Source organism: Mirounga angustirostris, unplaced genomic scaffold (genome assembly GCF_029215605.1).
Source record: "Mirounga angustirostris isolate CCGP_5_RB_7025 unplaced genomic scaffold, mMirAng1.0.hap1 SCAF_15, whole genome shotgun sequence".
In the NCBI taxonomy this organism is placed as follows: domain Eukaryota; kingdom Metazoa; phylum Chordata; class Mammalia; order Carnivora; family Phocidae; genus Mirounga; species Mirounga angustirostris.
Genome location: NW_026991723.1, coordinates 4,051,107 through 4,067,473, shown reverse-complemented (window position 1 = coordinate 4,067,473; position 16,367 = coordinate 4,051,107). Strand labels below are relative to the sequence as shown.

At 42.3% G+C, this 16,367-nt stretch overlaps 1 protein-coding gene across 7 annotated transcripts in view; it reads left to right on the top strand.

Moving 5' to 3' along the window:
- The window catches only part of AUH (AU RNA binding methylglutaconyl-CoA hydratase), a 191,565-nt gene that overhangs the window by 65,370 nt on the left and 109,828 nt on the right, over nucleotides 1-16,367 (top strand). For all 7 annotated transcript variants that reach the window (XR_010407553.1, XR_010407552.1, XR_010407554.1 and 4 more), the window contains 2 exons: nucleotides 4,824-4,916; nucleotides 6,491-6,547. Coding sequence is in view for 4 of the 7 variants with exons in the window: in XM_045882137.3 (XP_045738093.1) it covers nucleotides 4,824-4,916; nucleotides 6,491-6,547 (150 nt within the window). In the remaining 3 variants the exon portion in view is untranslated. The remainder of the gene's footprint in view (nucleotides 1-4,823; nucleotides 4,917-6,490; nucleotides 6,548-16,367) is intronic.

Here is a 16,367-nt window from a genome sequence, read left to right as displayed (position 1 = left end):
CCCCGGGGGTTGCAGTTCACTGGCGCACCGGGTTTCCCTCCCGGGGACTGCAGTTTGCGTGCGCGTGACCCCGCCACCCTGGGTTTCCACCCCGGGGGCTGCAGTTCACCCGTGCGACCCCGCCGTTCTGTGTTTCCGTCCGGGGGGCTGCAGTTTGCGTGCCCGTGACCCCGCCGCTCTGGGTTTCCGCCCCAGGGGCTGCCCTAAAGTCCTTTCCCCGCCGCCACCGGTCCGTCCCCAGCGAGTGATGCTGTCGCTCACCAGCGGTGTAGGATCCCCACGGCCAGGCACCTTCCCGCTGCCATTTATCCTGATATCTGCCAGCGTTATCACGGTTCCCCGTTTTGTACCTCAAAACCAACCGCCTGCGATATTCTGTTTGTAGAGATCCAGATCTTCTTACATCTCAGGCTGGTTTCGTGGGTGCTCAGAGTGGTCTGGTAGATATCCAGCTCAATTCCCGGGATGGCTGGCATAGGGTCCCCTACTCCTCTGCCATTTTCCCCCCTCCTCTTAAAGAAATTTTTTAATTGAAGTATACAGTTGACACACTAGAACTTCAGAATTTATAATATTGTAAAATGGTTGAAATTTAATTACTCACTGAATGCTAATTGAACTGTTCTACTTAAGTAATTTTTTAGTAGGAAAAATTTTATAGACTGCTTTATGTAATGCTAATTTATGTTCATTAGCATTTGAAAGGAGAAAGTAATTTACCTTTTTAATGATTTGAGAGTGGTAATACCCTATTTTCCTTGTTCTTGTTTTGTATAAGGACCTGACCCTACATTTTTTGTAATTTTATTTTATATATTTCACATAAAATGTAATGTTAAAAAACTTTTAGCCCATTGGGAAAATTTCTTAAGTTTTTAACTATCAAATTTAAAAATAATTATCATTATTTCCAAAGAATACAAGCATATAGGGGGAAAGTGTTACTTCTTTAACTTCAGGATTAAAAAACTTGAGCTTGAGACAATTCATTTCACCACTCGCCCCCACCCCCATCTCCCAGATTAGCATGTTTGTATTTGTTTATTTCTCCTGGTTCCTACCTTGTTACTCCAGGTCAGGCAGAACCTGAAACCTGCCTGGTGCGCATGCCTTCTCCCCCATCGTTTTATTTTATCATCATAATGTTTGTTTATAGCACCTCTTACAGTGAAAGGGAGGGTATATTTTCTAATCATTTGTATTTGTGTTTTTAATGTGCATTACCTCTTTTTCCTTTTAATGACATTCTATACTTCTAAAAAATAAAAGCTTTTAAACTGTCTATTGGCTAGTGTGATTTTTAATTATGATATTTATTTGAAAATATTACTAATAAAATTGTAGAGCAAAGCCTTGCCAGGTCTTTTTGAGGCATCTGTTCCCTGATGTAGTGTTACGAACATTATAGATGACCACGGATCGTAATCTTGCTGTATGCTTACTGGGGTGCTTCAGGGCTTATGAACTTGTGGAATTTTACTTTTGTAATTTATAGTCAACTTATTCCTTCAACCTGTGTACTTAGTTTACATTTTCAGTTCACGATTTGATGCGAAGAAAAATTCCTCTTTGCATATGAATTTGTTCCTATTTGGGGGGCAGGAATCTAAAGAATATGAGATAACCCCTATTAGTTAGGAGTTGGAATTTTCAGAAACTGGAACTCAGTCGTACATATATTTCAGGCCTGGGTTTGATTATAGAGGTCTTTTAAACTCACCTTTATGGTTCCTATCTCTGAAGAGCCAGCTTCCTGCAGGTGGCTGGTGAGTGCCTTCAGCATTTTCACAGGGCAAGGAGAGAACACTTCCATCCTCTTCCTGGTCTCTCTCCCCCGCTCAGGAACCCTTTACACTTTATCGATATTTTCTGTAGCTCCATTGGGCTACATATATTCATGTTATTTCTTTAAAGTATTAGTGAAAGAAATTCATAATAAGAAAAGCAGGGAGAATACGGGGTTTAAAGTCACAGGGACAGAAGAAACAGTCCCAGTGTAGGAAGAAGGGTGTTGTTTTCCAGCACTGATGTGATGTTCATCTCTGTTTCAGAATGGGTGGTGCGGTGGTAAATGCTCTGCTAGAAAGTACGTACAGAGTGCCATGGAGGTGCAAAGGGAGGGACTTTTGAACAGTGCCTTGAAAGATCATTAGGTGCTAGCGAGGCATGCCAGGCAGAGGGCACCTTGTCCACAGGCATGGATGGGAAGAACTTCTGGAACATAGAGTATGTGCCTGAGGTTGGAGAGAGGTGGGGCAGGTGGACAGAACCTAGTTTATCAGGTGCCTCCTGTGCCATGTTAGTTGTTTTCTCCATTTTTATCCCGAGTGTGGAATAAATCATTGTACAGTTTTAAATGGGGGAATAGCATGACTGCATTTGCATTTTAGAAAGATTATAATACAGGAAATATGGAAGAGGCATTGGAAGGGGCCAGTCGCAGGTGAAAGTCTGTTAGGGACTTCGTGCTGCTGAGGAATGAAGGGACCCAGGACTCTGGCTGTAGGAAAGGGAGGGGGGCTTGCAGCTTTGTGAGCTGTGGGAAGGAGGACATCCGGGATGACTCTGGGTATCTGTCTTGGGTAGCTTGGTGGGTGGAGATACTGCCGCGTGTGAAACAGAATCTAGAAGAAGGACTAACAAGAAGTTGGTTTGAACATGAAAGCATTTAAATGGAGCTGTCCCAAGAGGCAGGTAGTCAGAGAGTTGAAGTTGAGAGGGAGATTTGGGTTTGAGGTAGGGATTTGGACATCCTTGGTATTCTGTGTGGTAAAAGTTCTGGGTGGGAATGAGACCTCCTGGGCAGTTTCTGTTGGGGGGTGAGCTGGAAGGAAGCCAAGGGGAAGGTTCTGATGGGAGACCCATGCAACTGGGGAAGCAGGAGACTGGAGGGGTCTAGCAATAATGGTCATCTCTATTGCTAGGTTCTTGAAAGAGAGGATTGAGAGCTGGGTAGCAGAGTAGCTCCACTTGACTTGTCGTGGTTGGAGATGATCTTGGAAGCCACTCAGATGCACTTGCCATTATATTTCTTTATTGATCTTTCTTTCCTTCTTTCTTTCTTTCTTTCTTTCTTTTTTTTTTGACAGATAAACTTAACCAGATACTGTGTTTTCATTAAATTCATTTCCTGACGGTAGACCCTGACATAGCTTTCTGTTTATTTGTTCACCAAGTGTGCTGTGAAGTGTACCCGGGGAGTACCTTTGAGTCCGGCCTGGCCCCTCGAACCCTCACCTCCCCCCCGAATGTTCAGGCAGGTCCAAACAGTTGAAGCATATCTGCGCTGCAGCCCCATCCATCCCTGCTCTCCCGGGAGTGCTTCTGTCTTCGGGGGCAGTATGTGTATGTGCTCCATCCCAGCCTTTTCAGACTTCACTCTTGAAGTAAGTCTGATAAATTCCTTCATGTGTGACTAAACCTCAGTGTACTTCAACAAATTTGTGTATTTTAAAAGGAGTCAAAGAATGAATCTCTCTGACTGGAATTTCATATTTCAGAATACCTGTGGAAGAAAGAGATTTTTAGGGATGGTACTACCTATTTACTTCCTTCCTTACATTTTACCTATTTTTAAAAAATTGAGTTATAATTTCCATATAACATTGTGTAAGTTTAAGGTATATAATGTGTTGATTTGCTCTATTTATGTATTACAATAAGATTACCCCTGTAGCATTAGCCAATATGTCACGCCACGTGATTATTATTTCTTATTTGTTGTCAGAGCAGTCAAGAAGAGATGGTACCACGTTCTTTTTATACTATAATAAGTTTGGCCAGCCTCGCTTCACATTACCATTGTCAAAAATAAAATTAATAAGGAGGAGTCTGCTTCACAGAATAATTAACCAGTCAGTTTTTGAACCAGTTATAAAAATGAAATTTGTATGTTCTAATTTACAAAATCTCATTAAAACAATATTCGGGGCTCAGGAAAGTCTGGTTTGAGCTCTGTGGTTGGCTGACCCCTTCCCAGGCATGCTTTTGGGAAGGTCCTCAGGACCTTCTCAGATGACTCTTCCATCTCAAGTGTGCGTTCGATAGAGAGCCTGGTCATTTTCTAGCTAGGGCGCGTCGTACTCGTTCCTCAGTGATAGAACCAGTGGGCAGGGCCCCAGCAGCCACTCAGTCGGCTTTTGTCTGGTTTGAGAAGATTTATTACTTCATTGGATGAGACTGTCATTCTGAGTACCATGGTGACCCATAAAGGATCATGAATTTTGCAATTATACCTAAGTCATTTCACATAGAAATTTGTATGAACCAAACATCTCATAAAAGATGTTAGGCTCCGGGCACCTGGGTGGCTCAGTTGGTTAAGTGTCTGCCTTTGGCTCAGGTCATGATCTCAGGGTCCTGGGATCGAGTCCCGCGTCGGGCTCCCTGCTCAGCGGGAAGCCTGCTTCTCCCTCTCCCTCTCCCCCTCCCCCCTGCTTGTGCTCTCTCTGTCTCTCTCTCCCTGTGTCTCTCTCTGTCAAATAAATAAAATCTTAAAAAAAAAAAAAGACGTTAGACTCTAAGATTACAAAGTTGCAACTGTAATTGTGCTAATTCAACAAAAAATATTTATGGAAGTATTTCAATGATATGGGAAGACTTAAAGACATTATTGCATGTTTATTTGGTGGAACTCTACACAATCATCGCATGTTTTTGAAGAATAATAACAAAGGAAATGACTATTTTGTTAAAGGAAAAGGACTACACAATTCTGAATATGGTATCCCGTTTAAAAATAAATTCACAAAAAGTCTGAAATAAATTACATAGTAAAGTAATGATCTTCCTGGAGAAACATAAAATCTTTCCGTCTATTTCAGCTAACCTTCCAGTGCCAACAATTGCAGCGATAGATGGACTTGCTTTGGGTGGTGGCCTTGAGCTGGCTCTAGCATGTGATATACGCGTAGCAGGTGAGAATTAATCCTATCAGAAATGAGGTTTGTGCTTACTCTTCAGATAATTCCAAATATTTTATTCTTTTCTGTTGTTGAGTAGAATATTTAGAAGAGGTCACCCGTTGGACTTGATGAAGTATTGAAGATTCCCAGTTAAGAAAACAGTCTGATAGAGTCTCTTATTGGCCTTAGCAAGTAGGGGAGGAGAATGGGAATTGGGTCAGACAGAACTGAATTTGAATCACAGGCCCTGTCCTTTTCCGATCCGTTTCCTCCTCTAAAATGGGGGAAATGGCAGGAGCTGTTGTGAAGATCAGGTGAACTAATCTGTGGCATGTGCCCAGTCCAAGCACTTAATTCTTGTCAGCTACAGAAATGATAACTTAATCTCTTTGAGGTTCACTTTCGTCTTGCTTGGTTTCCTGTGGGTCAGATGAGGCGATGATGAAAATAATAATGAGAACACTTAGTGCTGGCTGCGTGCTGAGCGCTGACCCGGTGCCCAGCCCTGCTCGAAGCCCCTGACGTGTGTTAGCTCGCACAGTCGGCCCACTAGCCCTCTGTGATAGGCGCTCTCTGGTGCTGGAGGAAGCCGGGGCACGGGGAGGAGACGTAACAGGCCCAGAATCAGTGGCTGAGCTGGGATTGGAACCCAGGCAGTCCGGCACCACGGCCGTCACTCCCCCTGTCCTGCGAGAGCCCCGCAGACTGCCACCATATGGTCACACTGGGGTGACACAGAGGGGCCCTGGGACCAAGGACTGGGTGAAGCAGGCAACAGCTGTCTGTCACCGTTCTTCCCCTGGCCCTCACTATCACTCCTGGAGCAGCTGCCTGCTAAGACTAGTCAATATAATTAGGTTTTCAATAATTTTTGACTGTTTCTTGGGATTTGTAGCTGCTAGTCCGTGTGGACTCTTTTCCCCTTTCCACTTTATTTTAGATCTCTACTTGTCTGAAATCATGAGTTTTAAATGTAAAAGCTAAGGTACATGTAGTCCATTTCTGAAAGAGTGCAGATTCTGGGAATTAGGATATGGGAAGTGGTCCAAGTACATTTGGATATTCAAATAAAGAAATAATTAAGATGTTTTAAAGTAGCCGTGAAAACAAAACACGGAAAGAGGAACCCCGTCCAGCTGTCAGAACAGTAAAACCATTTGTCCAGAGTAACTAGAGATTCGGCCCTGACAGGCTCTGTATCTGATATGATATATTACGCTGTTTGATTTGGAGGGCTCTCTGGGCGGCTAGAGATTCCTGCTTGTCGGACACAGCCTGTGCTCCCCATCCTGAATAATTAACGGGGTCTAAGCCTGCAGACATGACTCGGCAGTATCAGGTCAAATTATGTAGTCATAACCTTGGTCTTCCTGCGTCGAAAATTAATTCACTGCCGAGCAATTTTTAACAGGAAATGTTATGTGAATCTCTTAATGTATATCACTTACAGTGTTTACTATTTCCATAACACAGGCTTAATTAGTAAACAGAATATTTGTAGCTGATTTTACTAACTTTTTCAAGTCATAATATTTGAATCTGATAATGGATTTTACTTAATTTTAATTTTCTTCCTTCCTTTCTAGCTTCCTCTGCAAAAATGGGCTTGGTTGAAACAAAGTTGGCAATCATTCCTGGTGGAGGTATGAATTGTTCACGCCCATTGGTTTATTTTCAACAACAGGGCATAAGGCAAAAGGGTGTTAATTGAAAAGGCAGCATTTTCGATAAAGAGACTAATACTATATTGTTCGCTTTTGTAGCAAAGTCCTTATTCAAAATGTGCTCTTTTAGCTTAGGTAGTTGAGAAGATGCTGGGTATGTTGGGTGTTGCTCTCTTTTTGTGGTGTCTCCTGGGCTTTTCTGTATAATTTCTTAATTTTTAAATTATTGTATCAGTCACATTTTTCTTGAAGGGTTGCACTGATACTTTGAAACTTTTGTGTGGGTATATAAACGTACGTGCCCTCAGAGAGCAGCCCGCACGTGGTCAGACCTCATTGGGGGAGCGGGTAGGGCTTGCCAGGCTTCGTGCAGGTTTTTTGTGCTTCTGGGCACCAGGACAAAAGTTGGGGTTGGTGGGTGCCTGAATTTGGAGCTGAGGTACTTCTTCGGTCACTTCAAAAAAGGTAGGTGAGCTGCGTTTTGGGGAGACTCATTTAAGAAAGCCCTTTTCTAACATTGATAATGAAATCTTGTATCACCCAGTAAATCTGAAATTTTGGTTCTTTGGTCTGATGAGAGAATTTGGAGCTATTCCCGTTTCATGAAGTCGTTCTCTCAGAAAGTAGAGTTCATTTGAGATGTGCACATTGAGAATTTATTAGTATATGAATTAAATAGCAGTAACAGTTTAAAAATTAAAAGCAGTGTTTGAACACTTCAGGCATGTTTGTACCTGGACAGGTTATAAAATTGTCTGTTTAACCTTCTCGTTAGAAGAGTGCTTATCCTGATTAGGGTGGATAAGGAGAAATGAAAACACAATTCAGTGAAACTGGTGACTACCCAGGTCAATGTGTAAGACTCACTAAAAGGTTTCTACTTCGGTCGTCCATGAAAATGCTATTCTTGTGGGTAAAGCCCTTGATATCTGCCTGTTCGACCATGCCAGTCTTGTTCACGGTGACTAATGAAAACACTCAGAGGAGGATTTCTATGGAAATGGATCCAACTGAAAAGAATTATCAGGTAACTAATACTGGAAGTAAAACAAGCTTTGGAAAAAAGATGATGGTATGATAATGTTTCTGAAATTCTTTTAAGAAGCAAGCTTTTATTGGTAATTAGGGTATAGCTAACCCTAGAAGGACAGTGACTGTAGTGAAGTGGTGACTCCCCCCCGCCCAAAGATAGGACAGCCTGGAACCTGTGAGTGTAACCTTACTTGGAAAAAGGGTCTTTGCAGGATCTTAGGGATCTTAAGGATCTTAGATGACCTCATTCTGGATTATCTGAATGAATCTTAAATGAATGAATCTTAAGTCTCATAACAAGCGTTCTTATAAGAAGAGAAGAGGAGAAGCAGGAGAAGGTCCTGTGAAGACAGAGATTAGAGAGAGGCGTTTTCAAGTCCAGGAAGGCCAAGGATTGCTGGTGGCCACCAGAAGCTAGGAGCCTCCAGAAGGAACCACCCCTGCCAGCATCTCGAGTTTGGACTTCTGTTCTCCAGAACTGTGAGAGGAGAATTCTGTGGTCCTAAGTCAGCAAGTTTATGATGATTTGTTACAGCAGCCCTTAGAGACTAATACAGTGGTGTTTAACATCTCGGTGATTTTTTTCTGGACAGGGAATTAGTGGGTGGCGAGATAAGGGGTGGGAGGAAGATGAACTTGGTAATTTGGATATTTATCATATCTCGAAGGTGAAACGTTTTGTATTAAAACCACAAGAAGGTAGAACGGTTGCATGAGCGTACTGTTGGCGCTGGTTAGAGGGAAGAAGCCTAATTGACTGCACTGCAGAAACACGAGTGGTAGCTCTTCGCTCATGAGCCGGCCGTGGCTTTTGAGGTCTAGGAATTAGCATTTTCTTTCCAGAGTACTGAAGTTCTCTAGGGTCCTCTTCAATCAGGGACCCGTTAGTTAGAACCCACTTGTTGTAAATTTGATTCATTTTGGATTGTGTATTCTCATGATTACCATTATTTCTAAAATTTTTATTAAATGAATTTTTCATAAAATTCAGGATGCTTTAATGTTTTCCCATCTACTTATAAAGGATCATCTTCTGTCTTTGCCGTTTTTCCTAAGTGAGTCTGAGGGAGTGTATTTCAGTTGCTCCTTTAATTAATGAAGCTTTCAAGTTCATCGCTCATACACATGTAGCTATTGTTATGTTGCACTTTCTGTCGAGAGTGAGTCGAATTTCTCTTTGAGACCACATTCACATTTCGATGAAGAAAGATGCATGCGGACATTTTGGTTCACTTTCACATTTGTGTGATGGTTACTGGTGCACCGTAAGTTGGGCCTAGTTTTGATTTTTGTTTTTTTTTTAAACAACAGCGCAGTTTCTTTTTTTTTTTTTTAAATTTTTTATTCTTATGTTAATCCCCATACATTACGTCACTAGTTTTAGATGAAGTGTTCCATGATTCATTGTTTGTGCATAACACCCAGTGCTCCATGCAGAATGTGCCCTCCTCAATACCCACCACCAGGCTAACCCATCCTCCCACCCTCCTCCCCTCTAGAACCCTGTTTGTTTTTCAGAGTCCATCGTCTCTCATGGTTCGTCTCCCCCTCCGATTTCCCCCCCTTCATTCTTCCCCTCCTGCTACCTTCTTTTTTTTTTTTTTTCTTAACATATATTGCATTATTTGTTTCAGAGGTACAGATCTGAGATTCAAGAGTCTTGCACAATTCACAGCAGCGCAGTTTCTTTTAAGCAAGGTTTAATGTATTATCTAAAGGAGCAGTTTCTGAAATTTTTGTGGAGAAAAATCCTCTTCTGGATATTTTGATCCACAGATATTTTCACCATAACTCCTTTCTCCCCTTCCTTTTCTCATAGATGATCCTCATGAAAATACTGCTTTCTTTTCTTTTCTTTTTTTTTTTTTTCTTAAAGTTGGTTTTAAATTGATGGATTTGCCACAGCTCATGTGATCCCTGAGATGTCCTCTTTTGGTCTGTGAACTGCTTAGAAGAGCTTCTTAGAATAGACACAGTAGACCATGCTTAGTTTCTTCCTCCCTTGTTGGTGGACCTCTTAGCTAAAAGAAGATGTGAACTTGCTTCCTGTTGTAGATGCTGCTTGAGCATCGTGGCCCTCGTCCCTGAGTCCTTGTCACTGTCCGCAGCCCCGCCTCTCATCCGTTTCACGCAGGACCGGCCACACGGGTAGAAAATGGGGGGTGGGGGAGAGAATATTGTGGAAACAGTAAACGCTTTGCTTTCCTAGTCAAATGAAGACTGCAGTCAGTTCCTCAGGGTGGAAAGTCTAGCTGCATGCAGCCTGGAAACTGGTGCTGCAGGTCTGGTAAGGTTTGCCCCTCCCAGCTTGTACAGGCCGCAGTCCACGCCGGGTGGCCCTGAGAGGTTCTCCAGAGGCAGCGGCACCCCTGGCTGTCCTGTCAGCATCACTTCTGCCCCTTTGTGATGACAGTTCACCGGGCAACATTGGACCAAAGACTAGCATTTAGCTTTCTTCAGTTTTTTTTTTTTTTCTTTTTTTTCTTTTTCACTTGAACCTGAGTGACAATATGATTCTTTTTAAGATATATTTTGTAAATGTTCTCAAAGCAAGTTAAATTAAAAATGATTGTTGTGGGGAGAATAATATTCCTAGTGAACAAGAGTATTAGTGGGCCATTACTATAATGTGATTCTTAGATGGGTATTCTAAATTTTAGTGTTTACGAGAAAGAGATTCAGTGATGACTATTGAAATTATATACTTAATGAAAAGGAATGTAGAAACATACTGGATCTGAATTGAACTTCTTTAAATAGTATTAAATCAGATATAATTAGAAAAATTAAATGTAACTGACTGTCATATACTCAAGCCAGTACTTTTACTTATGGAACACTGGGTGTTATACACAAACAATGAACCATGGATCACTACGTCAAAAACTAATGATGTACTGTATGGTGATTAACATAACATAATAAAAAATATATATATATATTTGATTATAGACGAATACTATAAAATACAAAATACAATGTTAATGATTGAAAGCACTAGCCAATTTAAAAATAATTAAGATTGTTCCCAAGGACCTTCCCACAATGTCCTAAATTATATTGGGGATCTTGGTACACCACACAGCTCTAGTTTATCCTCCAGTATCTTCACCTTAAAGAAAGCAGCTACACCTCCTATGTTCTTCCCAACTGAGATAATGCTCCAGTAGTGTAAAATAAAATTCCTTTTTAGAAACAGCTCCTCAAATGATACCACCCTTCAGCACATTTGTAAGAACCAAGTAAAACAAGTTCAGAGGATTAGAATTCTTTTGACAGTTTAGGAAATTTCTTTTAAGTGTGCACAGAAAATGGTGGCAGACTGCCTCATTCCTGGCCTTTGTTTCTTGCCTCTTCTATTGGAGGATTTGGGGTTTGTGTCAAGAAACCTTATTATAACTAAGATAGCCGTTAGGGCTTCTTGCTTGGGCACACACCCCTGTGACAGGATGTGTACTACTTTCACTGCTCTGTGGCTCTCTTTTATTTCCTCCAGCTTTTTATTTTGGAAATGTTCAAACTTCAGGAAATTTGAAAGCCAGAAAAATGACCCTCTTTACACGCCTCACCAAGATCTGCCCGTCCCCATATGTCTCTCCTCCTGCTGCCCTCCTCCCGGTCTCATTTGCACTCCCATTTGTTCTTGCTGAGCCATTTCAAAATGACCAGGTGGACCGTTCGCTGTACCAGCATGCCTTTCCTAGGAGGAAGAACAAACCCTTATATAACCACAAAACTAGTACCACACTTAACGATATTAACATTAATTTCAGATTCCCCACGAGTCTCAAAATGTTGTTTGCGGTGGTTTTTGGCTTTGCTTTTTCAATTCAGGATCCAGTTAAATGTCATGTTGCATTTGGTTAGGTCTATGGGTTTTTTTTTGTTTTGTTTTTTAAATCAAGACAAGTCTTTCATCTCTCTCTTTTTTTTTTTTTAAAGATTTTATTTATTTATTTGACAGAGAGAGGCACAGCGAGAGAGGGAACACAAGCAGGGGGAGTGGGAGAGGGAGAAGCAGGCTTCCCGCCAAGCAGGGAGCCCGACGCAGGGCTCGATCCCAGGACCCTGGGATCATGACCTGAGCCGAAGGCAGACGCTTAATGACTGAGCCACCCAGGCGCCCCACATCTCTGTTTTTTATAACACCTTTTTTTTTTTTCTTTAAGAATTCAGGCAAATTATCTTACTGAGGTTTACACATTCTGGATATGACTGAGTCATTTCCTCAAATTTAGATGTAGGTTAAAATATTTAGCCAAGAATACTCAATGGGCCATGCTCTGTTTTTCATTTTCATTTTATGCAATGGCACTTGATATTAGGTTGTCCTACTTTGGGTGACAGTAATTTTGATCCCTTAGTTCATGTGGTGACTAACTACGAGTACCCTTTTAACATTCTTTTTTTTAGAAACTTTTCAGGAAAAGAATCTTTAATAACTCTTATTGGCATTGACCATTGCCCAAATTAAAAAACGAGAGGCAGGAAATGAGAGTATTCGGGTGTCATGGGAATGGGGTGAGGGATGGGAGGCATCTCTGTTCATCTGACTGTAGGCTGTGCTTTGTAGTAAGGCCGTTTCTTGGCACGGTGACCAGGAACTCTATTTAAGGTGTGTCTGTGAAGTAATGTGGATTTTTAGATCCTGCATGCATGTTGTCCGGAACACCGTAGTCATTTTGGAAAGTTTTGTTTATAACCTTTGTTGAAATCTTCTCAGAATTTACATCAGAATGTGAGCTTATTCTTTTGAATATCCTTGGTAGTGACTCATCTTTTATCTTATGAGGGTGAATTTGATTTTCATAAATAGCAAAAGACCTTTCTGTGCCAAATCTGATTAATAAGGTCAGACTATTTTAGGAGGAAGAAAAGTGTAACAACAAAAAGAAGACTTCTTTTCTTAAGAGGTTCATGTAATGTCAGACATTTACCTGTGTTGTAAACAGTGGATAGCACCGCTGGGCTTCGTGGACTGCTTCCCGGGTGACCTCTGCAAAGGCCAGCACTCTTTTGTTCTCTGAAGTTAGGGGTGTGTGTGTGTGTGTGTGTGTGGGTGGGTGGGTATGTATTTTAAAAAATTTATTTTATTTTGAGAGAGAGGCACACAGAGCAGAGGGAGAGGGAGAAGCAGACGCCCTGCTGAGCAGAGAGCCCTCCATGGGGCTTGATCCCAGGACCCCAAGATCATGGCCTGAGCCGAAGGTAGACGCTTAACTGACAGAGCCACCCAGGTGCCCCAGTTAGGTGCATTTATTAACACACTTCTTACACTGCAGACTCTCATGTCTTTGTACTTTAAAATGTAATTCAGTGACCACTTCTAATTACAGTGTTTGGAAAGTTATTTGTTGACTTTACAGTGTTGACAGACCAATTTGTTAGTTGCTCTGGAAAAAACATACATATATGTATGTACATACAGCAGTGTTCCCTTTGAAATGCACGTGTCAAATCTGTTAGGAGAGAGAAAATATACAAGTATTATAACTGCCCTTTACTAAAATTGTTGGAATTGAACAGGAATAAGGCAATTTACAACTGGGAGTTGTGAGTTTGGGAAAATAGTGCGGATTCTGTCAGCTCTCAGTCTCCGTTTACAAGGCCTATAAGGTGGCTTCTCAGCACTTGTCTCGGTCTCCTGTCCTCCTGCTGTGTGCTGTGCTCACACACTGTGTTCTAGGAATATTTACTCTTTTAACACAGTAAATATTTGTTGAGCCATGCACTGGTTGGCACTGGGCGTACAGTACAGCTGTGAACGAATAGGGCGAGATCTCTGCTGCCATGCAGCTGACACACCAGCAGAGAGGCGGTAGGCATGGCAAATAATACGTTGTGAATTATGGCAGAAGTGCAGAGTGCTGTAGAGAAAGAAATGGGGGAAGGGGCCTGATGAGGGGGAGGGGCTTGCCCTTTAAAACGGGGGGTCAGAAGAAGCCTTACTGAGAAAGTAGCATTGGAGTTAAGACTGACAGGAATTGAGGAAATTAATTGTACAGATGGAAGGAAGAGCATTTATGTCTGCAACGCCCCCCCACCCCCCCCCCCCCGATGCTGCCACCATGCTGGACGGGAGGAGACTGATAGCAGGTTCTGTCAGAGAAGCAGTAGGGGGTCTGCATCGGGCTATTACTGCTTCCACCCTGAATGAGGGGCCCACAACGGGTTCTCAGCAGAGGGCAATGCAATCTTAGGCTTTTAAAGATTTGTCTGGTCTCTATGTCGAGAGCCCACATCAGTGGGGCCAGGTGAGTGGCAGGAGCCCATTCCTGCAGGGAGCCTGTGGCTGTGGTTCAGGCGGAGGGTGACGGGGCCTGGACTGGGGTATGGCGGTGGAAGTCGGGGGTGTGCTTCCATTTGGAGAATCTCCTGACAGATTGGGGGAGAGTAAAGAAGGACTCCATGGATTCTGGCTGGAGTAACTGAGAAGAAAAGGTTCCCTTCAACAGAAAAGTGGCAAGAGCAGGTTTAGAAGAGACAGTGAAGAATACTGTTTGGTTAAAAATAATTGTTAAACATCCAAGTGCCATATTAATTTAAGCAGTTGGTTGTGCAAATGTGGAGTTTTGGAGCGTGGTCTGGGCTAAAAATAAAAATATGAATTCAGTTTTTTCCTGGCATCCACTGGCCTGGTATAAAAAAAAATCCCAGAAATGGACATTGGCACAGCCAGAGAGAACTTCAGGAGAATCTTTCTCATTCAGGTTTGGGAAATGGGAGACGAATCTCTTGGTAGTGAGCGCTGTGGCAGCCAGGACCCAAAACGGCAGGAATTCTGAGGGAAGAGAACCTTCTTCAATCACAGGAGCTGTTGTCTCAAGGGGGTGGGGGCAAGTTCCTGCTGCTTTGTTTTTCTCTGTCCGTCTGCATTTCGCCTTGGACATACGTATAGTTGTTGGAAGTGCAAGATAGAGCAAGGTGCGTACAACCTCAGTGTTCTGGATGGAGGTCCCAAAAGGGGGAGCCCCAGGGTATTAGAAAGGACCAAGAGATGGTAAAGAGGGGGTGAACACAGGAAGGAGATCCCATCAAGTCGTTTGTGAACTCCTGACTCACTCTTGGGCTGTGCATGTGTGTCTCTGATGCTAAACAGCAGATCAGACACGGAGAATTTGAACCAAGAGATGGACCACTGCCCAGATCGGAAACTGGCCAGAGTCCTCACAAACACAGCAACGCTGAAACCACAATCCACAGAAGGCTGGTTGGCATGTGTAGCCTGAATACATTTAGCATTGACTGAATGCTGAGACAAAAATGTCCAGGCCAAAATTACTCAGCATATGAAGAACCTGAAAATCTCAACTTGCATGGGAGAAGACATTCAACAGATGCCATCCAAGATGATAGATGTTAGAGTTATCTGAGAAAGATTTTAAAGCAGTTACTGTAAAAATGCTCCAAGAAGTAAGGGTGAACTGTTTTAGTTTCCTGCTCTTCACCTGGTTAATGCAGGAGGGATTCCTGTTCAAGGTTCCTGGGAATGACTAGACACTTAACACCTGACTCCAGAGAGATGTGATTGATAGTAGTTTCTTAGTCACATATATTCCCATTCCAAAGTAGGAGGACACTGCAAACACCGCACAGGGCCACAAAGAGGTTGTGATCTGGAGCAGAGTGATCCAGCATGCCTGTGAGAGGCAGGCTTTGTAGTGACAGGAGGGTGGGCTACTTCCTGGGTCCCACGGCAGGATGTGGTAGGCTTGTTTTTTTTTTTTTTTCCTCTTTAAATTTTTTTTGAACTCAGGAACCTGAGATCAAAAGTCGCATGCTCCACTGATTGAGCCAGCCATGTGCCCTGATGGGCTTGTTTGAATGATTCCATGATCTGACGCTGGAACCCACTCCCCAGAGATAAGTAGGAACCCTGCCTGGTCTCTTTAATGAGGATGGTTGTTTGTCTAGGGGACTTTTCCATGGGAGCCGAGTGGGGATGGGAGCTTGTGGTCAGGCCATTTGTGGTTCTTCTGGTTTCCCTAGATGTTAGGAAGCATGTGATATTGGGCCTTAATTTTAGGCCTTATACCATATGGACAAATGGAAATACAGCAAGTTTCAGAAAAGAAATAAAAGATAGAGTACCCTATGTTAGGGCTGAAAAATACATTAGCCAAAATAAACAGCAGGGTGGATGGACTGAATACAGAATAGAGATGACACAAGAAAGAGAGAGTGAACTTGAAGATATTTCCGCATGACACTACCTGGCCATGTTGGCGGTCCTGACACTCATTCTATTATGATTTGTGTTGTTCCTGAGTGGTGGTTTGCTGTAATTTTTCTTATTTTTAAGATATCTTCTTTAACAGCTCTACATTATAATTGAAGTGCAATGAACTGCATGTATTTTTAGCAAAAAAAATTTGGTGAGTTTTGATATGTGTACACCTGTGAAACCATAAACAGCCAAGATAATGAATATCACCCCCAAGAGCTTTTTCACACAACCACTGAACCACTCTCTGTTACTATAGATTTGTTTTCATTTTCTAGAATTCTACATAAATGTTATATTCTCTGTAATCTTTCCTTTGTCTGGCTTTTTTATTCAGCATAATTATTTTGATATTCATCTATTTTGTAGTGAATTTCAATAGTTAATTCCTTTTTATGACTGAATGATATTGCATTGTATGGGTATACCACAGCTTGATAATCTGTTCACATTTGGATAGATACTTGGCTCATTTCCAGTTTTGGGGGTCTTATGAGTGAAGCTGCTGTACATACTTGCATAGAAGCCTTGGTGTGGACATAC